The following is a 16,336-nucleotide window of genomic DNA, read 5'->3' as shown; positions in this document are numbered from 1 at the left end:
ACCTAAAACCTGTACTGTTGGGTGCCTTGAAGATCACGTTTGAGAACCTCTGCCCTACACAGGAGAAGGAAGCTTGATGGTCTGGGGCTCCTTTGCTAGATCCCTAGTAGTACACAGTGTCACTGGCAGCCTGAACCAAATGGGCTACCACAGCATTTTGCAGCACCATGCAATAGTCTCTGGTGCACACCTAGTTGGTCATGGTTCATCCTACAGCAAGATAATGCCCCAAAGCATATCACCAGGCTATGTCACTTAGAGAAAGAGAACAAGACGTGGAATGGCCAGCACAGTCTCCAGGCTACTTTGGGATTAACTAACGCAGGAGAGCAAAGCAGCCTACAGGTACACTACACTGGTGGGAACTTCTGCTACAATGTTAGGAGGAATTTCCTAAGTAATATTTGATTTCCATTGTCGAAGAAATGCCATAAAGGTGTACGGCTGGTATATCTGCAACTGTCGGCTACTGTAAGGCGTCAGACATGTACATTACATTAAATTATACAAAGTAATTCTATGAGTCCGTGTTTATCTCATACTGTATTCTATGCTTTAATTTGACAGTATATTGAATCATTAAACTACATACTGTAAATTTCAATACAGACTGGAATAATGGGGGTGTTCTAAAGCTTTTGATCAGCAGTGCATATATGCTGAAAGTTGTATTACTTGTGTAAAATAAAGCAACACTAACACATTGGGGGGGATTCAATTGTGGCCAAAGGGGGCGATTTCCTGTTGCCACAGCGTTTAAACGGCTGCAGCCTGATTTGCACCCCTTTCGCTCAAAAGTTCTCGCTATCCTATGGTGTAGCGAACACTTTTGAGCGAGATCCGGCCGCCATAAACTGCGGTGGGTGTCGTGCAAAGCGGCCGGGTGAACAAGTTGCCGGCAATTGAATTCCCCCCATTATCTGTGGAAACCTATGTTTATGTACTTTGGGAAACGCATTCGCTTCTGTGTGGATCCTTTGGTGTTTGACAAGTCCTAGTTTACGTGTAAAAGATCTCCCACAGTATGAGCAGGAGAAAGGTTTTTCCCCAGTATGAATCCTCTGGTGTCTCACCAGGTTGGCGCGCCGCGTGAAGCCCTCACCACACGCTGGACACGGAAATGGCTTCTCCCCCATGTGAATACGCTGATGAGTAACCAGATCGGCTTTAGTTCGGAAACACTTGCCGCAGTCAAAGCACAGGAACAGTTTCTCTGCCTTGTGGCTTCTGCGATGAGCGCTAAGAGCTGAGCGCTGGGTAAAGCACTGCCCACAGTCGGGGCACGCAGATGGATTTTCCCCCGCGTGTACTCTCATGTGGTCAACAAGGCTTAGACTTTGTTCAAAACACTTGCCGCATTCAATGCAATTAAATGGTCTGTCGTCTGCATGACCTGTCTGATGCGGCATAACCTGGGCTTTAATGTATTTCCCACTCTGGGAGGAGAAGAAAGGTTCCACTTCTGTATACCCTCTCCCACTGGTGTCCACACTTGTCTGCTGGTTAAAACCTGCCACCTCCTGCCAGCTGGACAACATGTTTTCTTCTACGTAAGTTCTGTGATGGCTGGCATGAGACAGAGTATTGGTAAGCCATTCCGTATAGGAGTCGGGTTTATCTCCACTACAACTGATATTTTGCCCATCAAGGTGTTTATTTCCATCACACTGTGTGCCTGATTTGTGATAGTCTTCATGAAGAACGTTAGATTTCTTAGGCAGCCCAGAGAAGGTAACCGCCTGGCATTCCTGGTCATCTGGCCGGTACATAACAAGATCTGAATCTCGGGTGGAACATGCCTGACACATGTACGGCTGTGTCTTCTCACGACGTGCCTCATGTGATTCAACGGTAAAGTGGTCACCACATTCCATGCACTTTGTAACCACCGACAGTTTGTTACTAGTGACATGCGTGTTACCGTCCTCCGTGATGTACAGATACTCACAGCCTTCCTGTTCTGTTGCATTACAAATATGAGAGGCACTGTAAAGTTTCTCTTGATGTACAGTGGGTTCTACACCAAGTGGAGCAGGGGAATATTCTGAGTGTGGCTGTTGTGCGGGTGAATAAGTGACTGGGTCTATGACATCCCCTACATCGCACAAGGCAGGTTCACTCTTTATAAGAATAGATGCACCCTCTGTCTGTGCAGTACACACGTCCGGCATGTCAGCTGCAAGATCCTTAATAGTGTGTGCTGTGCATTGCACTGCCGGGCTGTGGACAAGCTCACTCGCTGTCTGACTCACTGCAATTACACAGAGATGTCTTCGTTCTTCATCGCATTTATCAGTATCGTCTTTGTCTTCCTTAGGTGTAGGAGGGGTTGCGGCTGTTGGGAAAAGATATTAGAGGTGGGAAGTCAGGTATGACAGTAGAAATGTAAATGAGTCAATATGAATAAATAAATAAATATAATCTGGCCACCTACACCCCATGGTATCCCTGTGGACCCTGAAGAAGAAATAAATAATTTAGTGGATGTGACCGGTTTTGGACAAGTCATCTAATATCTATTCCCCATTATGTAGCAGTTAGGGGAAAGCCTCTTGCCCGGACGCCTGGTCCTGTCTTGAGTGGATGGTGTTGTGAGCCATGTGGCCTGGGGGAGCCTATTTAGCCCCTCTCACAGAAGCCCATAAATAAATTCAGTCACACATAGTAAGATCCTGCTCAGAAGTGGCCAAACTGACCCAGGTGCTGATTGCAAGAAGACCACACAACACACATAGGCCAGTACAGGTCATCTGAGGTCACCCTCCAAACAGCATGTCCGATAATGACCTGATTCATTTTGAATATGTGGATCACTTTGGGACTACACATGCTGTGATATTGGGCTGTGATTGGCTCTCAGAGGCAGGGGGGGGGGGGGTATTCCTAGTAATGGAGCTACATGTTACATGTGGGGCTAGGCAACTGTCAGAGCACCAGGAAGCGTGCACGCACAGCAATCTGATAATGGGGCGTTTTGTTATTAAAAATTATGCCTTTTTACACTTTGGGCTTAAACATGCTGTAATGCGGTAACCAGCTTCAGGATTTGCATGGCTAGGTGATCACACTAGAACAGGGAGACCTATAAATCTAATCATGTAGCGTGACAATCACTGCTCAGCCAATCAGAGTGGTTTTCCCATTTTGTAGCTTCTGATTGGCTGAGCAGGAAAGGACACTCCAGGTTAGTAGAGTTTCATTCAGTGTTGAGTTTCATTTGGCACATTGGCGTTCAGGAAAAAAGGTTCCAATTGTATTACGGAGTTATAGCAAATGAGTTTGGGTGTATTTATTTATGTAACACTTGGGTTATTTCTCCTAATTACTTATTACTGTGGGACTACATATTCCAGTAACCCTAGCTGCCGGGGCATCTAACAACTTGTACATCAATATGCGCCAACATGTCCAACCAGACAATGGCTGCCAAAGCTTGCTTGGACATGTAGTTCCACCATAGTATTATCATGCATGACATGGCTATGAATGGGTGGATCAGAACCACCTGGTCTAACAATCACTAAAGTAAACCCTCCAAAAACCTGTCTCCCACTCACTATCAAACACAAAGTAATACCACCACTGAGATTTAGTTCAGCTGGTACTGTCTGCAAAAAGATTTAAAGCAGCTACTCATTTAAAAGGTAAAACTAACCTGGTTTTGCCTCTAAGATAATTGCTGCTTTAAATGTAATGACTATCTCGACGGAATTGCGAAGGCTACTGCAAATCACAGTCTATTACACTTGGCCCATTGTTTGTCTATATACAAACATGATGATCAATCTTCCACTTACCTGAAGATCTGAGGGGATGTTGATTCTTCCTGAAGACATCCTTGTACAGATCCTTGTGTTCCTCTATATAGTCCCACTCCTCCATGGAGATATAGACAGCGACATCCTGACACCTTATAGGAACCTGACACACACAATGACACAGTCATCACCCAGACACCTCCCCTGGTGTTACTGTATAATGCCCCATTCCCAGCAGTCACCTCTCCAGTCATCACCCAGACACCTCCCCTGGTATTACTGTATAATGCCCCATTCCCAGCAGTCACCTCTCCAGTCATCACCCAGACACCTCCCCTGGTATTACTGTATAATGCCCCATTCCCAGCAGTCACCTCTCCAGTCATCACCCAGACACCTCCCCTGGTGTTACTGTATAATGCCCCATTCCCAGCAGTCACCTCTCCAGTCATCACCCAGACACCTCCCCTGGTGTTACTGTATAATGCCCCATTCCCAGCAGTCACCTCTCCAGTCATCACCCAGACACCTCCCCTGGTGCTACTGTATAATGTCCCATTCCCAGCAGTCACCTCTCCAGTCATCACCCAGACACCTCCCATGGTGTTACTGTATAATGCCCCATTCCCAGCAGTCACCTCTCCAGTCATCACCCAGACACCTCCCCTGGTGCTACTGTATAATGTCCCATTCCCAGCAGTCACCTCTCCAGTCATCACCCAGACACCTCCCCTGGTGTTACTGTATAATGTCCCATTCCCAGCAGTCACCTCTCCAGTCATCACCCAGACACCTCCCCTGGTGTTACTGTATAATGCCCCATTCCCAGCAGTCACCTCTCCAGTCATCACCCAGACACCTCCCCTGGTGTTACTGTATAATGCCCCATTCCTAGCAGTCACCTCTCCAGTCATCACCCAGACACCTCCCCTGGTGTTACTGTATAATGTCCCATTCCCAGCAGTCACCTCTCCAGTCATCACCCAGACACCTCCCCTGGTGTTACTGTATAATGTCCCATTCCCAGCAGTCACCTCTCCAGTCATCACCCAGACACCTCCCCTGGTGTTACTGTATAATGTCCCATTCCCAGCAGTCACCTCTCCAGTCATCACCCAGACACCTCCCCTGGTGTTACTGTATAATGCCCCATTCCTAGCAGTCACCTCTCCAGTCATCACCCAGACACCTCCCCTGGTGTTACTGTATAATGTCCCATTCCCAGCAGTCACCTCTCCAGTCAGCAGCTGAATGATCTTGTTGGTGAGTCCCAGGATCTTCTGATCATTGTCTCTCTCATACTTCAATGAGCGAGGTTGGGGCTCCATGATGGGGTTCTGAGTGCTGCTCCCTCCTCCTGGACATCTGATATTTGTGACACCATTCCTGGACTTCTTCACGACTGTATAGTCCTACACATAAATGGGAGTAGGAATATTGTTAGGGTTCATAGGCCAAAAGTTTCATGTATTGCCGATTGTAAACTACATTACATCTTTTAAAGCAATTAAATTTATAATGAGCTATTTGCATTGACAACTTTAGAAACAATTGAGGGCAATGCAGAAAATGAGCTGGGCCACCAACATTTGGGAGCATTAATAAGAACCATAAAATAGGGATCATTGACCACTATGTACCAGCATGTAGCACATATTCATCACCCAGTGTTAGTCATCTGCTAACTTTAATGACCAGTCCAATCCTCAAAAAATTGTACATTTTTAGCAACTGTAAATTTCTTGTTGGGAAGCTCTATGCTCTTTGTACCTCACTAAAATTAGATATAGGGGTAATACAATTCCATGTGTATGGAGGGGTTTAGAGTTAAGCGGAGATGTAGGATAGAGTTAGGTTGTGGACACAATGGGCGGTAGTCAATTCTTTTCACCCCCTTCCACACCTGTTCTGTTTCTGCTGACGGGAGTGGTATAATCATTTCAGCTCGCAACCCCCAGTGTAGTAAGGACACCCAACCCTTTATGCAGCTAAACCTGACTACTATGGGCGTGATATGCACGATAACAGGGATCACTTAAGAAAGGAGATTGGGCATGAGCTATCATCTGAATACCACCCAATGAGAGCTGTAGACTGTGCATAGGGTAATAGAGTAAGTAGCAGCAGTTCCAGACAATTGGTTATTGTAATGTTCTCAGAAGCCCTCACCTCTCCAGTCAGCAGGTAGATGATCTCTAGGGTGAGGCTTAGTATCCTCTCAGTCATGTGTCTCCTGTCCTTGTCCATCCTCTGGGATACAGAATATTGTGCCTTAACATTTGCTTCAACAAAACAGGCGTTGGTAATGGTACATTTACATGCAGCTGTGATACTTTAGAAAGGAGAGACACAAAATCAGGTCAGGGTTGGACTGTCTCACAGGAACACAGAGGAAATTCCAGCTGGGCTCCACTGCCCGAGAGCCCCATCCCATTTTCTAATGTCAGGTTCCAGACTATGCACTCAAATTACACATTGTTACTCTGTTAGAGGGTCTGTTACCTGGTACAGCAGGAACATGGATAAACATGGGTGCTTGGCTCGCTTCTACAGAAACAAACCAAAATTTGCCCTCCAGCCTATCAAAATTAGCGGTTCAGCTAACAGATCTGATGCTTCCTTGTGTGAAATATAGCGCAGTGCAAACTAAGAATGCATTTGTAAAACAGAAAGAAGTAACCAACGCTTCAGTCATCCCACTGGTAGCAACTTAGATAACTGAACCTTTTATTACCAATGGCCTGTACTAGACCTAATGCACTTCTCATTGAGTTGTAGACACTGGCTGTACCACCCACCCACAATAATAGCCATGATATGCAGGGTAAATAGCTTAGATATTAAGCTGGTGCTATTTCTTGTTCTGGAAACCTGTAGCAAAAACGGTCACCAGACACAGTAAGCACTGCCAACGGTGCTATATACTGTATGGTATCATTCTTCCACCTTTTCTGAGAGTTAGCCTGGTGTTAGTTGCTAATCTGTTCACCATAAAACGAGATTTATGGTAAGAACTTACCGTTGTTAAATCTCTTTCTGCGAGGTACACTGGGCTCCACAGGGAATGACATTGGGGTGTAGAGTAGGATCTTGATCCGAGGCACCAACAGGCTCAAAGCTTTGACCTTCTTCCCAGAATGCCTAGCGTCGCCTCCTCTATAACTCCGCCTCCATGCACAGGAGCTCAGATTTTGTTAACCAGTCCAATGCAGTAGCAGGCAAAAGAGCCGACAATGGTTAGTAGCCACATACACCACATTCTCACGACAGGAGAAAGTGTCAGCGGCTAATGCCATACCAACCCAAAGAAGCTAAGTGCATCAGGGTGGGCGCCCTGCGAAGCCCAGTGTACCTCGCAGAAAGAGATTTAACAACGGTAAGTTCTTACCATAAATCTTGTTTTCTGATGCTGGGTACACTGGTCTCCACAGGGAATGACATTGGGGATGTCCTAAAGCAGTTTCTTATGGGAGGGGACGCACTGTAACAGGCACAAGATCGCGACGTCCAAAGGAAGCATCCTGGGAGGCGGAAGTATCGAAGGCATAGAACCTTATGAACGTGTTCACTGAGGACCACGTAGCCGCCTTGCACAATTGTTCAAGGGTCGCACCACGGCAGGCCGCCCAAAAATATCCAACCGACTGAGTAGAATGGCCTTTATGGTAGCAGGAAGGCCAGCCTGTACATAAGCATCTGCAATCACCATTCTAATCCATCTGGCTAGGGTCTGCTTGTGAGCAGGCCAGCCACGTTTGTGAAAACCAAACAGAAAAAAAAAAAAAGAGAAAATCCGGATTTCCCAATGGAGGCAGTTCTCTTCACGTATATACAGAGAGCCGTACCACATCCAAAGACCGCTCTTTTGGAAGACAATTCAGGAGAGGCAAAGGCCGGAACCACAATCTCCTGAATAAGGTGGAAAGAAGACACCACCTTAAGTAAATACCCGGGACGTGTTCTAAGAACTGCCCGATCACGGTGAAATATCAGATATGGTGACCTACAAGATAAGGCACCCAAATCAGACACCCGTCTAGCAGAGGCAATAGCCAGCAGAAACAAAACCTTAAGAGAAAGCCACTTAAGGTCTGCCAATTCAAGGGGCTCAAACGGAGACTCTTGCAACGCCTCTAGAACCACCGACAAGTCCCAAGGAGCCACAGGCGGGACATAAAGAGGTTGAATCCGCAACACACCCTGAGTGAACGTATGAACATCAGGCAAAGTTGCAATTTTTCTCTGAAACCAAACCGACAAGGCAGAAATATGAACCTTGATGGAGGCCAGACGAAGGCCCAAGTCCAGCCCCTGTTGTAGAAAGGCCAAAAGTTTGGCCGTACTAAACTTGTAAGTGTCATAATTGTTAGATGCGCACCAAGCAGAGTAGGAATTCCAGGCCCTATGGTAAATCCAAGCAGAAGCCGGTTTCCGGGCCTTCAACATAGTTTGAATGACCGCCTCAGAAAATCCTTTGGCCCTCAAATCGGAAGCTTCAAGAGCCACGGCGTCAAAGCCAACCGAGTTAAATCCTGATACACACAGGGACCCTGAACGAGGATATCTGGGCGCTGCGGAAGTAGAAGGGCACGTTCTAATGAGAGACCCTGAAGGTCTGAGAACCAATGTCGTCTGGGCCGCGCAGGAGCGATCAGAAGTAGGATTCCTCCTTCTTGCTTGAACTTCCTTATTACTCTGGGCAGTAGCGACACCGGAGGGAACACGTATGGCAGCTCAAAGTTCCATGGAATTGCCAGTGCATCCAAGAACGCTGCTAGAGGATCCCTTGTCCTTGCTCCGAAGACCGGAACCTTGTGATTGTGTTGAGACGCCATCAGGTCCACATCTGGAAGGCCCCACCTGTCCACGAGGAGTTGAAACACTTTTGGATGGAGGCTCCACTCTCCGGCGTGTACGTCCTGATGACTGAGAAAGTCCGCTTCCCAGTTTAGGACCCTCGGAATGAATACTGCCGATATGGCTGGCAGATGGCGTTCCCACTGAAGAATCCTTGACACTTCCCTCATTGCCATGTGGCTTCGAGTGCTGCCTTGATGATTGATGTACGCCACCGTGGTGGCGTTGTCCGACTGTACTTGAACAGGTCTGTTCTGTATTAAATGCTGGGCCAAGTTCAGAGCATTGAACACCACCCGCAGTTCCAGAATGTTTATCGGGAGGAGAGACTCCTCCTTGGTCCACCACCCCTGAAGGGAGTGTTGCTATAACACCGCCCCCCAACCTCTCAGACTGGCATCCGTCGTCAGAAGGACCCAGTTGGAGAGCCAGAAAGGACGACCGCTGCTCAATCGTTGGTCCTGAAGCCACCAGCTCAGTGACAGACGGACCTCCGGAGACAAGGTGATCATTTGAGACCTGATCCGGTGAGGCAGGCCGTCCCACTTGGCAAGAATCAGCTTCTGCAGAGGGCGGGAATGGAATTGAGCGTACTCCACCATGTCGAAAGCAGACACCATGAGACCTAGCACTTGCATTGCCTAATGTATCGACACTTGCGGACAAGATAGGAAGCATCGAATCCTGCCCTGAAGCTACAGGACTTTCTCCTGAGACAAAAACAACCGCTGGCTGTGAGTGTCCAACAACGCCCTCAGGTGCACCATGCTCTGAGCAGGGACCAGGGAAGATTTCTTCCAGTTGATGAGCCACCCGTGGGCTTCCAGAAACTGGATAGTCAGATCCAGATGGTGTAGGAGAATTTTTGGGGAATTTGCCAGGATCAACAAGTCGTCCAGGTACGGTAGGATCCTGACCCCTTGATGGCGGAGTACAGCCGTCATTACTGCCATGACCTTGGTGAAGACTCGCGGAGCCGTGGTCAAGCCACCCGAAATTGGTAATGGAGGTTGCCAACCGCAAACCTCAGGTTCAGCTGATGCGACACCGCAATGGGAATATGCAGGTAAGCATCCTGTATGTCCTGGGAGACCATATAAACCCCAGGTTCCAAGGCCAGAACAATAGAGCGAAGAGTTTCCATACGAAATTTGGAGACCCTCACAAATTTGTTCAAGGACTTGAAGTTGAGAATGAGCCGGGAGGACCCATTCGGTTTCAGGACTAGGAACAGCTGTGAATAGTACCCCTTGCCTCTCTGAGCCATAGGCACCTGTACTACCACTCCTGTGTCCAGGAGGGACTGTACCATCCATCGAATAAAGAGTTTTTGCCTTCACCTGATCCGAAGGGACGTCTGGTAGGCAAAATCGATGAGGGGGACGATTCTTGAAAGATACGGCGTAACCTCGAGTGACGACTTCCCGTATCCAGGCATCGGAAGTGGTCCTCAACCATTCCTGGGTATACCCTAGAAGTCGGCCCCCCACACTCGGATCCCCCAGAGGGAGGCCCGCCCCGTGACGGGCAGCTCAGGCCCTTTGGGTTTGGGCTTATTGGGTTTGGAAGTGCGAACCTGTTTCGGGTACACCTGACCTTTTGCTTTCCCTGAAGGACGAAAGGAGTGAAATGGAGTTCTTTTAGCCTTCGGCACCGAAGGAGCAGTACTAAGTAGACATTCTGTTTTAGCAGAGGCTAAGTCAGCCACTATCTTGTTGAGGTCTTCTCCGAAAAGAAAGTCTCCCTTAAAAGGGAGTACCTCCAGGATTTTCTTAGAGTCCAGGTCCACAGACCAGGACCGTAACCAGAGAATCCGGCGAGCCAAAATGGACGTAGAAGCCTTGGCCGTCAGAATACCGGCATTAGAAGCCGCCTCCTTAATGTAATGAGAATCTGTGACAATATAAGACAGACATTGTCTAGCATGATCAGAAGCATTGGAAGGCAACTCCGCCTCCAGCTCCTGAGCCCACGCTTCAACAGCCTCTGCAGCCCATGTCGCTGCAATGGTGGGCTTATGCGCAGCACCAGTTAGGGTGTAAATTGCCTTTAAACAACCCTCTACACGCTTATCCGTCGGTTCTTTCAGAGACGTGACGGTAGTTACCGGCAGAGCTGAGGATACCACCAGCCGCACAACCTGCGAATCCACTGGCGGGAGTGTTTCCCAATTTTTACTTAGCTCTGCAGCGAGGGAGTAGCGAGCCAGCATCTTCTTGTGAGGCGTGAACTTCTTTCCCAGGACTCCTGACGTATGTCAACTAAATGGTCAGAATGAGGTAAAACTTGTTTAACCACTTTCTGACGTTTAAACCTGTCTGATTTCTTAGGGGCAGCATCAGGCTCCGGGTCATCAGTAATTTGAAGAATGAGCCTGATAGCCTCCAACAAGTCAGGAACATCCACCTGTGAAACCGATTCCCCATCAGAAGCGTCGGGATCATAATCTGTGGGATCAGTATAAACGCCATCCTCATCAGACGAGGAGTCTGGAATGTTGGTGGATTGTGAGGAAGTAATGGCCTGCTTAGAGGACCCCTTGGTCTTAGGCGAACGAGGGTTAGACTTCTGAGTAGTCAGTGATTGCTTCAATTGCTGTAACTGATTGGACAGTTGATCTGCGGGTTAACCGCGGGGACCATAAGCGGTTGTATTGGCACAGGAGGTCCCATAGGGGGCGTTAGTCTAGTTACCAGCGTATTCAATAGCGTGGAGATGGTAGCCCAAGGTGAGTCATTTTGAACCCCCGTTGCTACAGTCCCACTTGGGGGTAAGGATCCCCCAGAACTTGAACCCTCTGCTGCTATGTTTTTCTCAAATGTGTCTGCAGCGTCACCACCACACAATGTGGGATCAGCCCCAGCACCATTGCCCTTTGTAGCGGACATATCCGAAAGCTCAATGTAGGGCAACACAGTACAATATCAGCAGCACAATACCTGACAAGAACCTCCTATGCAGTGTATCAGCACAAACAGGTAATTCAAGAGGTATATGGTGACTAAAAATTACAGAGAAAGATACACACGGAGTATATCCTGTAAACTACCTATATTAAATGATAAACCTGACGCACTTAGCCCGCTCAGGTTATAGAATATAGGGATAGCAATCTCTGTGAGATACACGAAATGGAGGTCACAAAGCAGCTATATGCACACACACATAGTCACAATGTATAATGCAGAAATTATGACATGCAATAAAACTGCACTGGACTAGCAATACAGAGTAGTACTATATATAGCTATACACTCAATAGATAGAACAATGCACAGTAAAGACTGAATGTATATCCAGATCCACTCTGTCAGTCCCTCCATTGGCTACCTGTACTCTACCGCATTCAATATAAAATACTTTTACTCACACACAAGGCCATTAACCAAACTACACCAACGTACATCACTTCGCTTATCTCAAAATATCTCCCAACCCGACCTCTTCGCTCTTCACAAGACCTGCGTCTCTCATCCACACTCTTTACTCGCTCCCACTCACGATTGCAGGACTTTCATCGGGCTGCACCCACTCTGTGGAATGCTCTACCACGCACAATAAGACTCTCCTCTAGTCTCCAAACCTTCAAGCGTTCCCTGAAAACTCACCTCTTTAGGCAAGCATATCAAATTCCAGAACCGCCCACATAACTTTCACAAACCTTCCTATCAAATTGCATCCACTCTGTACAGTCCACACATATCCTCACATGTCTTCTCATTCTATGCAATAGAGAACACCTTTCCTTGTGTACACATGCCTATTTCCCTATAGGTTGTAAGCTTGCGAGCAGGGCCTTCCTACCTCTATGACGGTTTGTTATCACCCAGTTTGTTATTGTTATTTCAAATTGTAAAGCGCAACTGAATTTGCTGCGCTATATAAGAAACTGTTAATAAATAATAAAATGTATATCACAGGGTACTTGTACTATATAACCCTGACTAAATGCACTCTCTCTTAACTAACACTGTCAGCAGACATGTAGAATACTTAAGTGTCCTGTAAAATGCACAGCGCTGACATGCAGGCGGCTTTACAGAGGAGGATTTGCCCAAACAGTCCCAGGATCAGCTCAGTTTGACCTAATGGCGCCCAAACGCTGACAGGGAGTGAAGGAGAGAGAGAGATGCAGCTTCAGTGCGGAAACATTTACTCTAAATGGCGCCAGGGGGAGGGGCTACAGGTCAAAGCCTTATCCCCCTGCTGGACTTCACCACCGGATACTGTGGGCTTATATAAACGGTCTATGAGAGAAAACCGACCTGTGCCCTTGCCCTGGTGGTCTAGTGGGGTACCTGTTCTACCACAGTGTCCACGCCAGCGCGCGCAGCCCGCCTCCCGGGTACTGTGGGCTTATATAAACGGTTTATGAGAGAAAACCGACCTGTGCCCTTGCCCTGGGGGTCTAGTGGGATCCCTGTTCTACCACAGTGTCCACGCCAGCGCACGCAGCCCGCCTCCCACCAGCCACGCGGGATCGCGATTTACAGCGGGTCCCGCCGGGGGGACCCACTTACCTCTTCCCTGAGTTCGGCCACACAAGCCAGGAGAACAGCAGTCGTGTGTGTGACTAACTGGAAGAAAAACAGAGCCTCCGCTGTAGGTACCCGGCAACCAGGGTGCGGAAGTGTACAACGCTGCTGGGAGAGGTGATGGAGCTGCAGCAGGAGATGTCTGACTGACATCCAACACAGTCAGTGTCTCTACTGCAGCCCTTAAAGTCTTCATTTTTCTTTAAAAGCTTCTTCTCAGGGCTGCTGGAGCAGCCCCCCTGTTATATGCCTGCTTACTGCATGGCACCAACTACAAAACTGAGGTCCTGTGCACGGAGGCGGGGTTATAGAGGAGGAGGCGCTACGCATTCCGGGAAGAAGGTCAAAGCTTTGAGCCTGTTGGTGCCTCGGATCAAGATCCTACTCTACACCCCAATGTAATTTCCTGTGGAGCCCAGTGTACCCCGCAGCAGAAATTATGATTCAATGCTAGGATTGCTGCATATACACCAATATACACCATGGTTGCATTGAAATTAGTTTTGTTTGTTGGCACTTATGACTGGCATGTAGATGTATTTTTTTTCTTAACAGTTACATACGTATGTATATATGCAGCAATGCTGGATTACATACAGTATTTGGGCAACCTAGGCTCCTGCATAGGCCCTAAGCATAATGGGGGGCCCCAGATTACCGTAACCAGTATTATGCGGTATCTATTGTCAAATGGAGAGGGACAGAAGGGGACTCAAACCTGTATCTTCCCAATGGCCCCATGGGATCTTACCCAGCCTCTAGTAAAGTATATTTGAAGTAGGTGGGAAAATAAGTAACATGCAGCAAATCGGCACAGGGGGAGCTCTACTTACCTTCAGCATTGACTATAGTAATCCTGTAACTCTTTACACAGTCAGGGTTTACATGTCTGTGTTTCGGGATCTCTTGTCTCTCTGTTTAGCAGGTAGATGACCTCTCTGTGTTGCTCCATCCTTCTCCAGTCAATTAAGGCACTTGGAGAGACAACCTCTTAGTTCTGTAAATTGTATATAATGAGCTATTGAAACAAAGAGGAAAAACATATTAACAAATTATAAGTAAAAGTTCCATAGAATGGTAAATAGTGGTGGGCTTAGCCAATCATTCCAAGGAGGCAAGTGTGAACCAAGTAACTTTCTAATGATGCGGACCCTATACATTTTAGGCACCTTGCAATCGGAGTCTGGACGATTATTAAGAGGAACTATTGTTGCACAAAATATCAGTATACCACAATGTTATGCAATAATCTTCCACTGTGCAATCATATGCTACTGCTTCCACTTATATTCTACTACCAATAATAACCAGGGATGAGTGAATGATGTATTGCAATAAGCTTTAGATGCTGTGATTGCAAAATAAGTGGAAACCCAGAAATCCAGCAGTGACTGGCGGCAGCAAATGCACTGAGACCACTGCTAACATGCAGTGACAGCCATGCACAAAGACTGGAGAAAGAAAGACACACACAGCCCTGTGAAGGTGCAGAGAGCTATAGGGGAAGGCTACATGTACAGGAATTATCCCGGTCGCTGCCCTCACTCAGCAGCACTCACTCACATGAGCAGCCGTCTCTATACCGCTGGCTGCTGTGCTCTCCTGCCTCCAATGCTGCCTGACGTCACGCAGCCGGAGGCGTGACGTCGGTGCTCGGAGCAGACCACGGACGGCATCATGGGAGATGTAGTTTTCTCGCCGTGTGTAGCGTACAGGGAGACCGGGCTGAGACTGCTGGGGCCGGGGCTCCTGTGCGACTGTACACATTGTACATACAGGGAGGCCGGGGTGAGTGCTGCACCTAGTGTGCCTTGTACACATCTGCTGCTTTATGTAACCTGGGTATTACCTGTGTAGGGTATGTATGTATAACGTATAGTATACAATCCATGCACTCTCATCATCCTCCTCTACGTTTTTGTATACCCTGTATTTTGTATACCCCTTATATAAATCTCATCATCCACCTCCAGCTGTATATACCCTGTACCCTCCGCCCCCAATATATAGTCTCATCCAGCTCTATATACCCTGTACCCTCCACCCCCAATATATAGTCTCATCTAGCTGTATATACCCTGTACCCTCCTCCCCCAATATATAGTCTCATCCAGCTGTATATACCCTGTACCCTCCTCCCCCAATATATAGTCTCATCCAGCTGTATATACCCTGTACCCTCCTCCCCAATATATGGTCTCATCCAGCTGTATATACCCTGTACCCTCCTCCCCAATATATGGTCTCATCCAGCTGTATATACCCTGTACCGTCCTCCCCCAATATATATTCTCATCCATCTGTATATACCCTGTACCCTCCTCTCCCAATATATAGTCTCATCCAGCTGTATATATCCTGTACCCTCCTCCCCCAATATATATTCTCATCCAGCTGTATATACCCTGTACCCTCCGCCCCAATATATATTCTCATCCAGCTGTATATACCCTGTACCCTCCGCCCCAATATATTGTCTCATCCAGCTCTTTATACCCTGTACCCTCCTCCTCAAATATATAGTCTCATCCAGCTCTATATACCCTGTACCCTCCGCCCCTAATGTATAGTCTCATCCAGCTGTATATACCCTGTAACCTCCTCCCCCAATATATAGTCTCATCTAGCTGTATATACCCTGTACCCTCCTCCCCAATATATAGTAACATATATAGTAACATAGTATCTGAGGTTGAAAAAAGACAATTGTCCATCGAGTTCAACCTATTTGTGGTCTCCTATGCATGATGATGATTTGACTAAAATTTCTGACTGATGCTGCTGTCAGCCTTTGCATTTTATCCCTATTTATAGTAACTATAATGCATGACTATGCACCATACCCCTGGATATCCTTATCCATTAGGAATTTATCTAACCCATACTTAAAGGTGTTGACAGATTCCGCCATTACAACTCCCTCAGGCAGGGAATTCCAAACACGTATTGTCCTTACCGTGAAAAAGCCTTTACGCCGTATTGTGCGGAATCTCCTCTCCTCTAACCTGAGCGAGTGTCCACGAGTCCTCTGTGTTGATTTAACCAAAAACAGGTCCCGCGCAAGCTCTGTGTATTGTCCCCTTATTTATTTGTAGATGTTGATCATATCCCCTCTTAGTCTCCGCTTTTCCAATGTAAACATGCCTAGTCTTTCAAGCCTTTCCTTGTATTCCATCGTCTCCATCC

General features: G+C 47.4%; 2 protein-coding genes across 6 annotated transcripts in view; one reads left to right on the top strand and one right to left on the bottom strand.

Moving 5' to 3' along the window:
- LOC135054881 (oocyte zinc finger protein XlCOF7.1-like) overlaps positions 1-16,336 on the top strand; it is a 141,891-nt gene that overhangs the window by 114,681 nt on the left and 10,874 nt on the right. The window lies entirely within an intron of this gene.
- Positions 525-14,809, bottom strand: LOC135054879 (oocyte zinc finger protein XlCOF7.1-like). 5 transcript variants are annotated; one of them, XM_063958306.1, is made up of 6 exons: positions 14,714-14,809; positions 13,984-14,168; positions 5,928-6,008; positions 4,991-5,170; positions 3,798-3,921; positions 525-2,335 (listed from the first exon to the last, which is right to left on the bottom strand). In XM_063958306.1, exons 2-6 carry the CDS (start codon positions 13,990-13,992, stop codon positions 810-812), a joined length of 1,920 nt encoding a protein of 639 aa, XP_063814376.1. In that variant the 5' UTR covers positions 13,993-14,168; positions 14,714-14,809; the 3' UTR covers positions 525-809. The 5 variants fall into 5 exon arrangements, with proteins under 5 accessions (XP_063814376.1, XP_063814378.1, XP_063814377.1 ...); XM_063958308.1 differs by having other exon boundaries at positions 14,710-14,780; XM_063958307.1 differs by having other exon boundaries at positions 14,669-14,743.

Source organism: Pseudophryne corroboree, chromosome 3 (assembly GCF_028390025.1).
Source record: "Pseudophryne corroboree isolate aPseCor3 chromosome 3, aPseCor3.hap2, whole genome shotgun sequence".
NCBI lineage: Eukaryota > Metazoa > Chordata > Amphibia > Anura > Myobatrachidae > Pseudophryne > Pseudophryne corroboree.
Note: the sequence above shows the minus strand (reverse complement) of the source record. Positions and strands in the feature narration are given on the sequence as shown.